The sequence below is a fragment of the Hemitrygon akajei genome, chromosome 27 (assembly GCF_048418815.1).
Source record: "Hemitrygon akajei chromosome 27, sHemAka1.3, whole genome shotgun sequence".
Taxonomy (NCBI): Eukaryota; Metazoa; Chordata; class Chondrichthyes; order Myliobatiformes; family Dasyatidae; genus Hemitrygon; species Hemitrygon akajei.
The window spans coordinates 42,487,846-42,505,367 of NC_133150.1; the positions used below are offsets into that span (position 1 = coordinate 42,487,846).

General features: G+C 40.2%; 1 protein-coding gene across 5 annotated transcripts in view; it reads right to left on the bottom strand.

Annotated features, from left to right (window-relative positions):
* Window positions 1–17,522, bottom strand: part of LOC140717300 (AMP deaminase 2-like) — a 142,456-nt gene that overhangs the window by 36,947 nt on the left and 87,987 nt on the right. For 4 of the 5 annotated variants that reach the window (XM_073030750.1, XM_073030748.1, XM_073030751.1 and 1 more), the window contains exons 3-8: window positions 16,818–16,948; window positions 14,543–14,611; window positions 5,047–5,158; window positions 3,979–4,165; window positions 2,883–3,024; window positions 65–154 (exon numbers count right to left, since the gene is read on the bottom strand). In XM_073030750.1, the coding sequence (XP_072886851.1) occupies window positions 65–154; window positions 2,883–3,024; window positions 3,979–4,165; window positions 5,047–5,158; window positions 14,543–14,611; window positions 16,818–16,948 (731 nt within the window). The remainder of the gene's footprint in view (window positions 1–64; window positions 155–2,882; window positions 3,025–3,978; window positions 4,166–5,046; window positions 5,159–14,542; window positions 14,612–16,817; window positions 16,949–17,522) is intronic. The other variant, XM_073030749.1, reaches the window with a different exon arrangement.

Here is a 17,522-nt window from a genome sequence, read left to right on the forward strand (position 1 = left end):
ATCTGTATTGCCTAGTAGGAATAAAAAGCAAAATGAGACAATTGTGTTTTGAATCATTACTTACACTGGTCCATTGATTATTAATGCCATTAAAACATTCATGTCAGCAGTGAACTCCTGAAGATTTGGACAAGGCAGATCCACTTCTGTAGACCTAAACAAACCAGATTGAAATTCAGACTCCAGGCTCACTTATTTTATAGTAAATATCCTCGGTATTTTTTCAAAAACATTGACAATAGTTTGAGGACCTAGTTTTAAATTACCATATCATGCACCAACCGATCTAGTTTAAAACTGCTAAACCATACACTGGCCCAGCAGTTCAGCTTTCTGCTCTCTTACAGATTGTGATGCAATTTTGAGGAATGCTGGATGAAAGGGAAGGTGTATTCAAGACCCCTAGCTCTCCTGCTGACTATAACAAATACAGTATTCTTTCAATCCCTATTCTACCACAAATGAAGGCAAAGAGCTAAGCAATCTTCCTACAATTGTAAAGGTCATGAAGAACACACCTACACCACTGTTGGTTTGTGGATTGCTTTGCCCAATGAGACAATATACCGGCCTTAAAGGGAATGAATTGGACTAATTCCTGAGATTAAGTAGGTGAGAGTAACTAGGGCATTTGAAATCATGCTATAGGTGAAAGACTGAATAGACAAAGCCTATATTACCTGCAGTTTGTAAGAATGGGAGGCAATCTCCCTGAAATATAGGAACATTATGGTTATGCCAGGTAGTAGGGAACATTTCTCAGAATAAAAGAAATAGAAATGAGGAACAATTTCCTGACTCTTTGGAATGTAATTCTGTGGGACTTGATTGAATGGATTGAAATTCTCTACCCCAATAGGACATAGATGCTCTACCATTTATTATATTTGAGATACAATTTTGGATACCAAACTTATCTAAGGATATAGGGTGGTGGAAGATAATGTGTGCTGAGTGAAAAGATTTTGGATGATTAAATGGTGGGTGGGGGGGGGGGGGGGGAGCAAAAGAGTGGGAAAGCTCCATCAGTAAGACGAAAGAGCTGACTGTGGACTTCCAGAAGGGTAAGACGATGGAACACATACCAGTCCTCAGAGGGATCAGAAGTGGAGAGAGTGAGCAGTTTCAAGTTCCTGGGTGTCAAGATCTCTGAGGATCTAACCTAGTCCCAACATACTGATGCAGTATGTTTTATAAAAAAGGCAAGACAGCCGTTATACATTATTAGGAGTTAGAAGAGATTTGGTATGTCAACAAATACACTTAAAAACTTCTATAGATGTACCATTGAGAGCATTCTGACAGGCTCCATCACTGTCTGGTATGGAGGGGCTACTGCACAGGACTGAAAGAAGCTGCAGAGGGTTGTAAATTCAGTCAGCTCCATCTTGGGTACCAGCCTACAAAGTACCCAGGACATCTTCAAGGCGCGGCGTCTCAGAAAGGCAGCGTCCATTATTATCAGTTATTAAGGACCTCCAACACCCATGGCATGCCCTTTTCTCACTGTTACCATCAGGTAGGAGGTACATAAGCCTGAAGGCACACACTCAGCAATTCAGGAACAATTTCTTCCCCTCTGCCCTCCAATTCCTAAATGGACATTGAACCCTTGGACACTACCTCACTTTTTAAAAAAAAATATACAGTATTTCTGTTTTTTGCACAATGTTTAAACTATTCAATATACATATAATGTATAAAGTATACTGAGTAAGATTTACTTATTTATTTCTTCCTTCTATGTTATGTATTGCATTGAACTGCTGCTGCTGCTAAGTTAACTAATTTCACATTACATGCCAGTGATAATAAACCTGATTCTGATTAACATCCCCACCCTCAATGAATGCTCAGCAGGTGAATTCCAAAGAAATGGCTGAGGCATTTGCAACAATAATCCATCTCTGTCTTCTTTTAAGATCGCTGGCACCACAAAAACCAACTCAAAATGTGCAACACAACATAAAACAGCTAAGAACACTGGACACAGCTGAGGGTTTTGGACCAGTCAGCATCATAGACGTAGTACTAAAGATCTGCAGTGTAGAACTAGCTGTACCATTGATCAAACTGTTCTAGTGCACTGGCATCTAATGATGGATTCAGCTTTCCTGTGATAACGCTCCATGTAGATGTGCTCAATGGTGGGGAGGGTTTTACCCATGAAGGACTGGGTCATATCCACTACTTTTTGTAGGATTGTCCGTTCAAGGGCATTGGTGTTTTCACACCAGGCTGTGATGCAGCAAGTCAATATATTCTCCATGGCACATACAGAGAAGTTTGTCAAAGTTCAGATGTCATACCAAATCTTCACAAATTCCTAGGAAGTAGAGTCATGCTTTCTTTGTAATTGCACTTATGAACTGGGCTCAGGACAGATCCTTTGAAATAACACGTAGGAATTTTAAGTTGCTGACTCCACAATTTTTCCTCTCTTCAATGAAGTCTAGATCATGGACCTCTGATTTACTTCATCTGAAGTCAATAATTGCTCATTTGTCTTGCTGACACTGAGTGAGAGGTTATTGTTCTGGCACCACTCAGCCAGAATTTCAATTTCCCTCCTTTGATTTGTTACCTCTGATTCAGCCTATGACATAGGTATCATCAGCAAACTTGAATATGACATTGGAGCAGTCTCTTATCATTAACAGTAAATGTACAGTACATGGCAGCCTTGCCAGTATTATCACGATCCTGAAGGATAGCTGTAAAGAAATACAGCATGACAACACCTGTGTACATCAATATTAGGTAAAATGATAAAACAGCCTGCTATAAACTACCTCACAAATCAGTATTTTATAGGAATGAAAATACATGCAACTATACCACACACACATATCTTAAAAAATAATTTCAAAAGTTGTAATTACTTGTCCATTATATTTGGTTTGAAATATACATGGGTGACCCCATCAATCATTTTGCAGCCAAATCCTATATCTTCTGGCATTAAGTTTGGGTCACAATTATTGTAGGGATGCTCCTCAGAAAATGGTGAGTGGACAGATGAGTCTGCAAGGCAAATAAATCGAAAAGCAAGTTCTCAGTTTTTAACTTGGTACAATGTTACCCTGTACATTATTAAGAAAGTTATCATGTGACCCCAGCAGATCCTTAGGTGTATTGGATACTCACACAAATGACATATTTTACTCGATGTTTCAATGTGCTTGTGATAAATAAATCTGAATTTGATCTAAAGGCATTTTAATGGTGCAGTTAGTGAATGGGAATAATTGCATAACTAATGAGTCATAGGGAGGATTTTTCTGGTTACTAATTATCATGACATTGCATCTCCAATTCACAAGCAGGAATTTTTCCTGGTATCAAATGGCAAAATGAAAAAGTCAAATAACTGACACGTTTTGGAAGTATAATTCACAGACACATCCAATGGAATCTTATCGCCAATGAAACTAATTACATATTAAACATGTCACATTTTGATTAAACTGCCTTTCAAGTTGCAAGTGGTGTGGGCCCTGTAGAAAACACCCATGTTTAATCATTTATTCAACTTACAAAAACTCCTTTCTGTAAGTTGAATCCAGAAGTTAAAAATCACTTGCATATTCTAACAGTATTAACATGTGTCACTGCTTTCACTTGCAAAAGAAGCAAAAGATATGTGGATTACAGATGGAAATTGATTCAATTCATTTTTTTGTATTAAAGGAATATGGAATTATTTATCACTGTATAGATTAAAATGAGTGCTTTCGAATTCTATTGACGTCTTTTGATTTGAGCAATGAACAACAATATTTCTTGAAATAAGCACATTTGATTTGTATTCCAATTATACACCATGTGCAGGGTCCTCTTACATATACAAAATAGTTATTTTCATGTCCAATAATACACACAGGTTACTTTTAACAGACTGCTGACGGCAATACCACTTGTCACTTGATTTTTCCAAATGAGCTACACAGTTAATGACTTTGTTTTGTCTGACCTCACCTGGTGAAATGGGTGTTTCTGGCATTTCATCATACAAATTTATGTGACATTGCCTGTCTCCCAGCTGCTCTAGGAACCTTTTAGTTGTCTTAAAAAAGCCCTGTAAGGATAAAGCCATGTACTTTTCTCGGATAAAAAGACTTTTGACAACACACTTAGCAGCATCTAGAAGATCAGTGAAGGGGACCTGTGGTAAAGAACAATAAATTTAGAAACCACAATTACTTATTTGTGAGTGAAGCTCCCAATAGAATATATTAAATTAATGGTTTCTTGACTTGTAGTGAAAAAGATCAAAATATCGAGAAACACTTAAAAGTGGCGAGACTCAAAATAAGCTTTTCAAGCCTCACAATATCCTATTAATAAAAAGCTGCAACATTGAAAACATCAAGGTACTGAATTTCATTGTTCACATGATATTTCCTGATATTCAAAGACAATTTTGTTTTAGATTTGATTCAGATGATTACAATGGTGAAGATACTTCTCCATGTGGCAGACATTATTTTAATCCCACCTCCTCCTAACATGCCTAACTATACTGACTACCTAATGTGACAATTCATACAATGGCTCAATTGCAAGGTGAAGTTTGATTATTATAAACCACTTCAAATATTCAAACATGATTAATAATAGGTCACCTACATATAAATAATCAGCTGCTGAAATTAATACAGCAAGAATGTCAATGAAAAGCATTTCTGAAATGACATCCATTATACAGATAAAGCGGTGGAATAGTCCAGCGCACTGAAGCATCAAAACTATACTTTTAGCTTCTTCTCCGAGGAGAGAAAAATGAGAATGCAGGGGAGGGAAAGTAACTCAGCTTTCCTTTGTTAATGGAAAACTTTTAAAAAATAGGATATACAAATTCTTTGATTAAAGCAAATATAAAGAAATGTCAATAATGTGACTAGTTGAGGGGGAAGAATCAGATTTCATAAAAAAAAGTTTAATGAAAAGTTTTTAAAGCAAACATTTCGCTTTACAGAATGAAAGATCAAAGAAGCTAATCCCACTCCATTTTGTCAGTAAAATGAACATGAAATGTTGTCATACCCCGCACTTCTCTTCTCCTGATATGCTAACCCGCTGGAATTCCTGGAGAAGATCATGCTCCTGCTCCTCTGGGTGTGTCTCTGCTGCAGAATCAATTTGATCTTTGTAATATCTAAGGAAAAGGTCCAGAAGAGTGGTCACAACACATTCTACCCAAGTTCACTGCAAGGTAGATCCTGAAGTATATTCACTTGCAAAAATAATTCAGTGCTAGAAGAAATGAGTTACTGGATTATATGATGCCAGTGATGGGAATTCACAATCACTTAAACTTTACCTGTTAAAGTAAACACCAGAAGATAGCTTGTTATAAACATTAAAACTCACAAAACCAAAACAAACATAAATTGTAAACAACCAGTTTGATAAACACATTCTATATAGACCCAAGAGCATTCATTACTTTCTCTCATAGAAGTGAGAATCTGCATTTTAAACACTTCAATTTTAGCATATATGTCATGTAAAAGAATTTCCTCAAAACTATTTCATCAGCTTGATATTCCCCTTGGCTTGATAAATGAGTGTTTTCCACTGCTGTATAGTCAGACCCTCCTGGTTTACTGACTCCAACATACTCATTTAAAAAAAAAGCACCAGCTACAATTTCCCTAATAACTAATGTTCAGAAACAAACACATGATCCCAAATGGTCTGTGTTAATTTTTATACTGCACTGAAGTGTCTTCGCACTCCAAATACCCCTCACTGTTACAGCTTTCATACCATTTCCATTCTTACATGAGCGTGCAGTCAGTTCTAATGCATCAACATCAACCACCTCAAAGTTTCAGTGAGCTTTCACCACTCTATATAAATGCATCTTCACTCAAAATTCATTTTCCCCTCTATTTGTGCTCCCTTGCAGAAACTGGCTACTTAACCAAACCAAAAAGGATTGGGTTGTGTTAAGTGTACAGAGCAATAATGTGTCAGTGCTTAGGTTGTTCAGGATTGGTTCAGTATTTTAGCCAGATCAAATAGATTTTTCATGATTTGCATGTTATCCACTTTTTTAAAAAATCAGTATTTGCCAAGTATAACAAAATCAGTAGTGTTTTCAACTATTGCATCCTCCAAGACTTTATTTTAACATTCAAGACGATATCAATACCTTCAATTTCATCGAGGTTCCTTGTTGAAGAAGTAAAATCATTTCATTTTCACCCCCAGGTATTCCCAAATATGTGGCTTCCCCTGATTAGCCAATAGCCCAACTAACCAGAATCTACTGTATTATATTTAAGGTTATGACTGGGTTAAGTCAGGTCTGAAAAGAAAATAAGCCAATGTTCAGATTGTCCATTACTGAGATGGGTAAGGTCAGGTTTATGATTTTTTTTTAAATTTTTTACACGGAAATTGATCTTTTGTTTTCTGTGTTATATTGTATATTTAATTGGGACCTATTTCTCCATGTCCACATTGTCTAATGGCTGTGTATTTTCAAAGAGATCTTTTGATCTTCTACTCTTCAAGGGAAAATATTCTATGCCTGTTCACTCATCCCTGGGTTTCATTAAGTCCTCTGTTGATAAATGATCATTCAGTCATGATCTAATCAGCCAGTGAAATAGACTTAAAACAGTAATGGATTATTACTGTTCCTATTCTTAGAAAAAAGCTTCATAGACTGAAAATGTCTTCAACTTGTGTACTAATTACTCAGTACTTCATTAAAATCAGCACAGCATTTAGATTTGATTGCTGGACAGCAATTGCAACTAAGCTCATCTGAAAAGATTCCGAAATCTCTATAAATCTAAGATCACCATCTCAGAAAAATTGCAATGATATTCATCTGTTCTCACTGGCTTTTAGGATGATGTTTCCCTTGTAATATTACTCAAATAAACAAAGACGTATTGAGTACTTTCTTTCTGTGAATTGAACTTACTTTATTTCATACATCCTTCACATAAATGAGTAAAAATCTTTATGTTACGTCTCCATCTAAATGTGCAATCAGAGTAATTTATAATAATTTATAATAAATAGAACAGTCAATGTAATATAGACTACACTCAAATCAGCAGGAATTAATCAGTCTGATGTTCTGGTGGAAGAAGTTGTCCCAGAGCCTGTTGATCCTGGCTTTTATGCTGAGGTACTGTTTCCCTAATGATAGCATCTGGAATAGATTGTGGTTGGGGTGACTCGGGTCCCCAAAGATCCTATGGGCCCCTTTTAAACACCTGTCCTTGTAAATGCCCCGAATCATGGGAAGTTCACAACTACAGATGTGCTGGGCTGTCCGCACCACTCTCTGCCGAGTGATGCGACTAACGGAGATACAGTTCCCATGCCAGGCAGTGAGGCAGCCAGTCAGGATGCTCTCAATTGTGCCCCTGTAGAAAGTTCTTAGGATTTGGGGGCCCATACCAAACTTTCTCAACTGCCTGAGGTGAAAAAGGCACTGTTGTGCCTTTTTCATCACACAGCTGGTGTGTGCAGACCACATGAGGTCCTCAGTGATGTGGATGCTGAAGAACTTAGAGCTGTTTACCTTCTCAACCCCAGGTCCAATTGATGTCAATATTGGTTAGCACGCTTCCATTACTCCTGTAATCCACAACCAGCTCCTTTGTTGTTGCAACATTGAGGCAGAGGTTGTTTTCTTGACAGCACTGTGTCAGAGAGATTACTTCTTCCCTGTAGGCCACGACGTTATAGTTTGAGATAAGGACAATCAATGTAGCGTCATTGGCAAATTAATTAGCTGATTAGAGCTGTGGGTGGCGACACAGTCACGGGTATACAGGGAGTAAAGGAGGGGACAGTACACAGCACTGAGGGGCTCCTGTATTGAGAGTCAGAGGCGTGGAGGTGAGGCAGCCCACTCTTACCACCTGCCAGTGATTTGACAGGAAGACCAGGATCCAGTTGCACAAGGCAGGGTCAAGGCTGAGGTCTCTGAGCTTCTTATCAAGCCTGGATCAAACTATAGACAATAGAAAATAGGTGCAGAAGTAGACCATTTGGCCCTTCGAACCTGCACCGCCATTCTGAGATCATGGCTGATCATCTACTATCAATACCCGGTTCCTGCCTTGTCCCCATATCCCTTGATTCCCCTATCCATAAGATACCTATCTAGCTCCTTCTTGAAAGCATCCAGAGAATTGGCCTCCACTGCCTTCCGAGGCAGTGCATTCCACACCCCCACAACTCTCTGGGAGAAGAAGTTTTTCCTTTAACTCTGTCCTAAATGACCTACCCCTTATTCTCAAACCATGCCCTCTGGTACTGGACTCTCCCAGCATCTGGAACATATTTCCTGCCTCTATCTTGTCCAATCCCTTAACAATCTTATATGTTGCAATCAGATCCCCTCTCAATCTCAATTCCAGCGTGTACAAGCCCAGTCTCTCTAACCTCTCTGCGTAAGACAGTCTGGACATCCCAGGAATTAACCTCGTGAATCTACGCTACATTTCCTCTATAGCCAGGATGTCCTTCCTTAACCCTGGAGACCAAAACTGTACACAATATTCCAGGTGTGGTCTCACCAGGGCCCTGTACAAATGCAAAAGAATATCCTTGCTCCTGTACTCAATTTCCTTTGTAATAAAGGCCAACATTCCATTAGCCTTCTTCATTGCCTGCTGCACTTGCTCATTCACCTTCTATGACTGATGAACAAGGACTCCTAGATCTCTTTGTATTTCTCCCTTACCCAACTCTACACCGTTCAGATAATAATCTGTCTTCCTGTTCTTACTCCCAAAGTGGATAACCTCACACTTATTCACATTAAATGTCATCTGCCCAGTATCTGCCCACTCACTCAGCCTATCCAAGTCACCCTGAATTCTCCTAACATCCTCATCACATGTCACACTGCCACCCAGCTTAGTATCATCAGCAAACTTGCTGATGTTATTCTCAATGCCTTCATCTAAATCGTTTATGTAAATCGTAAATAGCTGTGGTCCCAATACTGAGCCCTGTGGCACCCCACTAGTCACCACCTGCCATTCCGAGAAACACCCATTCACCATTACCCTTTGCTTTCTATCTGCCAACCAGTTTTCTATCCATGTCAATATCTTCCCCGCAATGCCATGAGCTCTGATTTTACCCACCAATCTCCTATGTGGGACCTTATCAAATGGCTTCTGAAAAATCGAGGTACACTACATCCACTGGATCTCCCCCATCTAACTTCCTGGTTACATCCTCAAAAAACTCCAATAGATTAGTCAAGCATGATTTGCCCTTGGTAAATCCATGCTGGCTCGGCCTAATCCTATCACTGCTATCTAGATATGCCACTATTTCATCTTTAATAATGGACTCTAGCATCTTCCCCACTACTGATGTTAGGCTGACAGGACGATAGTTCTCTGTTTTCTCCCTCCCTCCTTTCTTAAAAGGTGGGATAACATTAGCCATTCTCCAATCCTCAGGAACTGATCGTGAATCTAAGGAACATTGGAAAATGATTACCAATGCATCTGCAATTTCCAGAGCCAGCTCCTTTAGTACCCTAGGATGCACACCATCTGGACCTGGGGATTTGTCAGCCTTCAGTCCCATCAGTCTACTCATCACCATTTCCTTCCTAATGTCAATCTGTTTCATTTCCTCTGTTACCCTATGTCCTTGGCCCATCCATACATCTGGGAGATTGCTTGTGTCTTCCCTAGTGAAGACAGATCTAAAGTACTTATTAAATTCTTCTGCCATTTCTCTGTTTCCCATAACAATTTCACCCAATTCATTCTTCAAGGGCCCAACATTGTTCTTAACTATCTTCTTTCTCTTCACATACCTAAAAAAGCTTTTGCTATCTTTCTTTATATTCCTGGCTAGCTTGCGTTCGTACCTCATTTTTTCTCTCCGTATTGTCTTTTTAGTTAAGTTCTGTTGTTCCTTAAAAACTTCCCAATCATCTGTCCTCCCACTCACCTTAGCTCTGTCATATTTCCTTTTTTTTTTAATGCTATGCAATCCCTGACTTCCTTTGTCAATCACTGAGGCCCCTTTCTTCTTGAATCCTTCCTTCTCTGGGGGATGAACTGATTTTGCACCTTGTGCATTATTCCCAAGAATACCTGCCATTGCTGTTCCACTGACTTTTCTGCTAGGCTATCCGTCCAGTCAACTTTGGCCAACTCCTCCCTCATGGCTCCATAGTTTCCCCTGTTCATCTGCAACACTGACACCTCCGAGCTGCCCTTATCCTTCTCAAATTGCAGATAAAAGCTTATCATATTGTGATCACTACCTCCTAATGGCTCCTTTACTGCGAGATCGCTTATCAAATCCTGTTCATTACACAAGACTAAATCCAGAATAGCCTTGTCCCTGGTCGGCTCCCGTACAAGCTGTTCCAAGAATGCATCCTGTTGGCATTCTACAAACTCCCTATCCTGGGGTCCAGCACCAACCTGATTCTCCCAATTCACCTGCATGTTGAAATCCCCCATAACTACTGCGACATTACCTTTGCCACATGCCAATGTTAACTCCCTATTCAACTTGCACCCAATATCCATGCTACTGTTTGGTGGCCTGTAGACAACACCCATTAGGGTCTTTTTGCCCTTACTGTTCCTCAGTTCTATCCACACAGACTCTACTTCTCCTGATCCTATGTCCCCCCTTGCAAAGGACTGAATCTCATTCCTCACCAACAGGGCCACCCCACCCCCTCTGCCCACGATAGCACGTATACCCTTGTACATTCATTTCCCAGGTCTGATCTCCCTGCAGCCATGTCGCTGTTATCCCAACAACATCATTGTTACCCATCCACACCTGAGCTTCAAGCTCATCCGCCTTATTTCTGACACTTCGTGCATTCAGATATAGAATTTTTAACCCATTTCTCCTCTCTCTGCTTAAATCGCTGCCTATTGTGCTTAACCCAGCTCCCCGAACTCCCATCGGGCTATACGCCCCTTGAATTTTGTTGTCCTTCCTAAATTTACTTATTCTTTCTGCACATTTAACTCCATGTTCCGTCAGACCATCCCTCTGTACATGTGTCCTCCTTATCACTTGTTCCGCCTCACCTTTCTCTAGTACACACTTAATATTCCAGAACCGTGTAGTCCCCACCTGTCCTTTATTCTTCATCTCGCTATCCTCTCTCGCATTCTGGATCCCTGCCCCCAGCAAATTTAGTTTAACCCCCCCCCCCCCCCCCCCCGAGAGTGTTGATATAGTGTTGAATGCCGAACTGTAGTCCAAGAACAGAATTCTCACATAAGCATCCTTCTTCTCCAGGTGTGCAAGGATGGTATGTAGAGCAGTGGCCATTGCGTCATTTGTCAATCAATTCTGTTGGTAGGTGAATTGTAGGGGGTCCAGTGAGGGTGGTAGCAAACTGCAGATGCAATCCCTGACCAGCCGCTCAAAGCATTTGATTATTATTAAGGTGAATGCGACAGGACCCCAGTTGTTCAGGCATGTTACCTTGGTCTTTTTTGGAACAGGGACAATAGTGGATAATTTGAAGCAGGAGGGCACTCTACACTGGGAGAAGGGGAGATTAAAAATATCAGTAAACACACCTGCCAGTAGTGCTGAGCACATCCTGTGTACTTGCCCTGGGATGCCATCTGGTCCCGCAGCCTTGCGACTATCCACTAGTTGGAAACACCTGCTTACTTCAGCCTCAGAGATGACCAGGTTGCAGGTTGAAGCGGTGGCTCTCAAAGGCTCAGAGTTAGCAACATCGAACCAAGCATAAAAGTGATTGAGCTCATCTGGGAGAGAGGCCGTGATGTTGGTGACACCACAACATTTGGCTTTGAAGTCTGCGATGGTATGCAGCCCTCGTCACAAGTCACGGGTGCTACTCGTTGTGAATTTTGACTCAATCTTCTCCCTATATCATTGTTTCGCAGACTCGATAGCTTTGCGCCGATCATAGATGCTTTTCTTGAGCTCTAGCTGATCACCGGCGATGTAAGCTCGATGTCATGCTGTAAGTGCTGCTCGCACAGAACTACTGATCCAGGGTTTCTGGTTTGGGAAGACCCTGATCGACTTCTGGGGTACAATATTATTGATGCACTTCCAGATGAAGCATGTGCCTCCATCAGTGAACACAGAGATATCCTCATCATGGAAGACATTCCAGTTGACGTCATCAAAGCAGTCCTGCAGCATGGAGGCCAATTGGTCAGACCAACAGTGGACGATTTTAACTCTGGCCACCTCTTGTTTCAGCTTCTGTCTGTACATTGGATAAAGCAGGATTGAAGAGTGATCTGATTTTCCAAAAGCTGGACAAAGGAGAGCTTTGTAAGCGTTACGGAAGGGAGTGTAACAGTGGTCAAGTAACTTATCTCCATGAGTGCTCACCTAGATGTGCTGACAAAACTTTGGAGAGACTTTCGTCAGCGACGCTCGATTAGCCATTGGCGACGATGAAGGCAGACTCTGAGTGTGCAGTCTCCAGTGTGTTGATGGTCTCGTACAATTCCTTGAGAGCCAGATCAGTATCAGCCTGCAGCGGAATGTACACCACTATGATGATAACAGTCGTGAACTCCCTAGGCTGTCAGTAAGGTTTACACAGTAACACCAAGTACTCCAGGTCTGGGGACAAAGGGATTTGACAGCATGCACATTCTGTGGGTCTCACCAAGCACTGTTGACCATGAGACATACCCCTCCTCGTTTACTCTTCCCAGTGAGGTTTTTCCACCTGTCTGCCCGAACAGGGAGAACCCAGAGGGCTCGATGGCGTGATCCAGTATCGCCTCCGTCAGTCAGGTCTCCACGAAGCACAAAACATTGCATTCCTTTGTTTCCTGCTGACAGGAGATTCTGGCTCTCAGTTCACAAAGCTTGTTATCCAGGGAGTGAACATTAGCCAAGAGTATCCTCGGGAGTGGCAGCCAATTTGCACACTGTCTCAGCCTCATCAGGATGCCAGCCCTTCTCCCTCATCTGCAGTTCTCTCAATTCCTACTATTAAGTGCTGATCTGGCTGTGGAAATATTGCTATGACAAAGCCATTCCCAATTTTCAACAATATCCAGAAATCATCACGATGATGTGGACAACAATGGTCTTTGATCATGATTGATCTGGACAATTTTTTTTCTACAGAGGTTGTTTGCCATTGCCTTCTTCTGGGCAGTGTCTTTATAAGACAGGTGATCCCAGCCATTAACAATACACTTTAGAGATTGTCTGCCTGGCGTCAGTGGTCGCATAACCATGACTTGTGATATGTGTCTTGCTGCTCATACAGCCATCAACCACCCGATCCTATGGCTTCACGTGACCCTGATTAGAGAGGGGGTGGGGGGCTAAGTAGGTGCTACACCTTGCCCGAGGGTGACCTGCAGGCTAGCAGAAGGAAGGAGCACCTTACACCTCCTTCGGTAGGGACGCATCTCCACCCCACCACCCAATCTAAACATAAAATCTTTAAAACATAATGGGTTGATGGTAGAGGCAGGTACATTAGGGCCTTCTATGATATGCATGATTACGTGAATTTGAGGGATATGGACATTGTGTAGGCATAACGAATAGTTTAGTTGGTCATTTGATTACTAATTTATTTGGTTCTGCACAACACAATGGGATGAAGAGCCTGTTCATGTGCTGTACTGTTCCATGCTCTATGTTCTATGAGTGCAGTAGATCAAGAACTCAGAGATGGATTCTAGTGTTGTCCAACCCAAGTCCAACAAATAGTCCCATGGAGTTAACTAGTGGGTTTCCTTGCACTTGTCTATTTTAGAAGTGTTAACCTCAGTTGTGCTGCTAAATAGAAGGCATTGTGCAAAGGCTAAGAATGGCATGCAAATTCAGACCAATGCACAGTAAATGACCCATAACTGTGTATGGTAAATTTGCCAAGATAGGTCTCTAAAACACTTTTGGTAGTTAGAAACTTTATATGGCAAGGTGGAAGTTGCAGTTGTTAACAGCTCCACTACAGCTTGTTTTTTTCCCTGGAGATTATGGAAGTTTCAGACACTCTAAAATCAGTAGTTACACAATAACAGGCATTGTTGCCATTGTCCATTACTTTTACAAAGAATACAACAAATAAACAAAACTATGACTGAGATTCCTAATGGCGCATTACATCAACTAAAACACACAATTTTCCTTTCCCCCCACCCCCTAAATGTTTTAATTTACCATTTAGAGAAACAAATTATCAAAGCTCAAGTCAAGTTTTCAAAACCAGGCACAGCAGAATTACTTTTCACTTTAGCTGTATGAAAATAAAATACAGAAAAAACATGACTGACAGAATTTCATTACTTTAAAGAACAATTAATTTTAGCTTGAACTGAGATTATTAATCTGCCTTTCTGCCACTGGGTACCTTGATTAAATGTGAACAGGCAGATGAAAGGTCAAATAACCCTCTAGAGTCGACGTTCATGTAAATCAACACCTGGGAAAGGTCAAAAAGAAACAGAAAGCAGAGATCATGCATGTCAGTTCTGTAGCTACGATCGGTACCACGCGAAGGAAGCACTCCATGTCCGCGGAGTGCAGGATGACTCACTGTAGATCTGCAGCGCTGTCAATTTTCATGAAGTCCTGTTTGGCTCTGAGTAAAATTTCTGGTTCTAGTCTGGGGATGGCAGGCAGAAGGAAGGCAAAGATGCAAGGAGAGAAAGGGGAAATGGAAAACAGAGAAAACAAGCCAGTTAATCCACGTGTGAGCAAACATATTCTAACTGCAGTTCACAAGCTGCGCCAAATCACATTTTCACAATTTAATGCAGTTTTGAATACCCCCCTTCAAACTTCTTGACTAATATCAGAGTGCCATATACGTTTGTACATTCTTAAGTTATTCCATTGTGTAGATTTCAAAATATTTCTCATTTACACTTAGTTGTTTGCACTGTTCTCAGTACAAATTAAATTGACAAACAGACAGCCAGGGATTATTTCCCCAGGGTGAAAATGACTTGTATGAGGGTGCATAATTTTAAGGTGATTGGGGACAAGTACAAAAGGGATATCACAGACAAATTTTTTCTGTACGCAGAGAGTAGTAGTTGTTGAACACGCTGCTGGGGGTACTAATAGAGGCAGTTACATTGGGCACATTTAAGAGACTCTTAGACAGACATATGGATGAATGAAAAAACGGAGGGTTATGTTTGGAGGGGGAAAGAAATATTAGACTACTCTTAAAAAGTAGGTTATAAGGCTGGCACCATATCATGAGCCAAAGGCCCTATACTGTTCTATCTTCTATAACATTGGGAAGTCCTTCAGCATAGGCAAAACTACTCACAATCTTGTTCAGATTATCAGCATTTCATCAATATTAATCTTAACTTTTGACAGCTATTTAAAGAAACAACCAAGAAATGAAAACAAGTCATGAAAAAAAATTATAAAGCACATGGGATTGTCAATTCCACTTGCCATTGATTAACAGTTACTGTGAGAGCACTTGAAGCTTTACAACAGAAATGCATAGTAACCAGAATGGTGGCAACAAAGTGCTGAACTAGGATAAACCTGAGCAGACAAGAAAATCAGACGTTTAAGATAAATTATTGCTAAAATAGGATCTTTGGACATAGCTTACAGTTAAATACACAAGCACTGTTAAAGATGAAAAAGTTTGAGAGTCTTTACTCCAGCCCTTCCCCTGCATCTTTTTTTTAAAAAAAGTTTGCTCACTACCATTTCTTCATATGCAGCAGCAGGTGAATATTTGACACCACCACTTCAGTTTCTCTGGAGGCAGAGCACCATGTTTTACTTCAGCACTCTAACTAGCTTTACCTAAAGAGAACTGGTCAAATTATCCAAATCGAAACAGGCATACTTGAGGATCAGGCAAATTTCAAATTCCTGCACCAAGTTCCATTTACAATAACACTTCACAAGAAAATGCAGCTTCTAATGAAGTGAGAGTGTGCAATGGATGTATGGATGAGCAGAACATTTCATGCTTGCCTGTTCACTTCTCTTATTCCTTAGCTCAAGCATGACAAATATACCTCTTTGTCAAGTTAAATTTCATTTGATCACATTTGTTATGACTAATGGATAGGGTTTACGGATCACTTGTTTGGCAGATGACAAACAGCAAGAATTAATGATGTCTAAATTACTTGTAATGCTTAACTGCAACACACTTCAGCTTGTCCAATATAAGCAACTATTTGCACAGCAATTATTTGTATTTTCAGCATTCATGCCTGTGGTGAAACTTCTATTTGATTTATTACACAAAGGTTGACAAGTGCACAAGTATCATAATCAGTCAACTCTTCGAAACAGAGAGGTCATCATGAAATAAAATTGACCAGTGCTTGGAAATATAGTAACATGGGATTTTGTTAGCTTTTCTCTGCCATTTGCTAATGATAACAACTGTCCTTTGTTAATATCATATTTTTAATTCATAATTAACAGCAATGCTCTTTAAGAAATTCTGTAATTCTTCAAGAACTTGATGTTTTATTCAGAGGCAATGTGAACACTCAATGTGAAATAATATAATCAAAAATAACAAAAATATTCCACAATAGTGCAAGAAAACATATAATAGGCAGCCTTCAGCTGTTAACTCCAGCCTACTGATAAAATGTCCATTCAGACCAAGTGCCTGGAGCAATAAAGTCTATCAAATAGTTCCTAATCAATGCAAAATGAACTTATAGCCAAAAAAATACAAAGTCAAATATTCCTCCACTTTGGCTTACTGAACTGCTGCAGAGCCTCAAGATAACCTACTTCTCACTACAATACTCTCCTTCATATTTTCTTGCAGAGTGAACTAAAGTCAAGTACTATGAAACCTCAACTACCTCACGTCCTGGCTGATCTGACGTTCCAATCGTTGTCGTCTCTCCTCCAGTTGTTCAATGGGACTCTCCTCTGGAAATTCATAGGGAGCAGTCCTCATGTCACTTTCAGTTAAAGATCGCGTGAACAGCTCCTGATGTCATAAATAAAAAAAGCAAATGAGGGTTCAAATAAACTCTCATGTCGCACATTAAATATTTGGAATTACTGGCATATTTCATGTGATACAAGAATAATTCATTAAAACATCAATTCAAATCCAATAGAAGAACATGACTAAATTTTCTGCAGATCTGGCCTTTTCAGAATTTCATCAGTGAATTTATCAATAAGAAAATACTTTAGGCATAAACACAAGAGATTCTGCAGATGCTGGAAATTCAGAGTAATACACAGTAAATGCTGGAGGAACTCTGCAGATCAGGCAGCATCAATGGAAATGAATAAACAATTGATGTTTTGGGCTGAGACCCTTCATTAGGACTCACACACTTTGTGTGCAGTACTTCTGGCACAGTGGGCTAGACAACAGTTTTGTTAAATTGATAAATCTAAAGGTAAGATGCTGCAAATGAACACTGATAGAAGTTTGTAAAACTATGAGAGGCATGGATAGGGAAGACAGAGGCTCTTCCCCCCGCCCCACCCCAAGGTAGAAATGTGAAATAATAGAGAGCATACTTACTATGTGAAATAGGGAAAGTTTA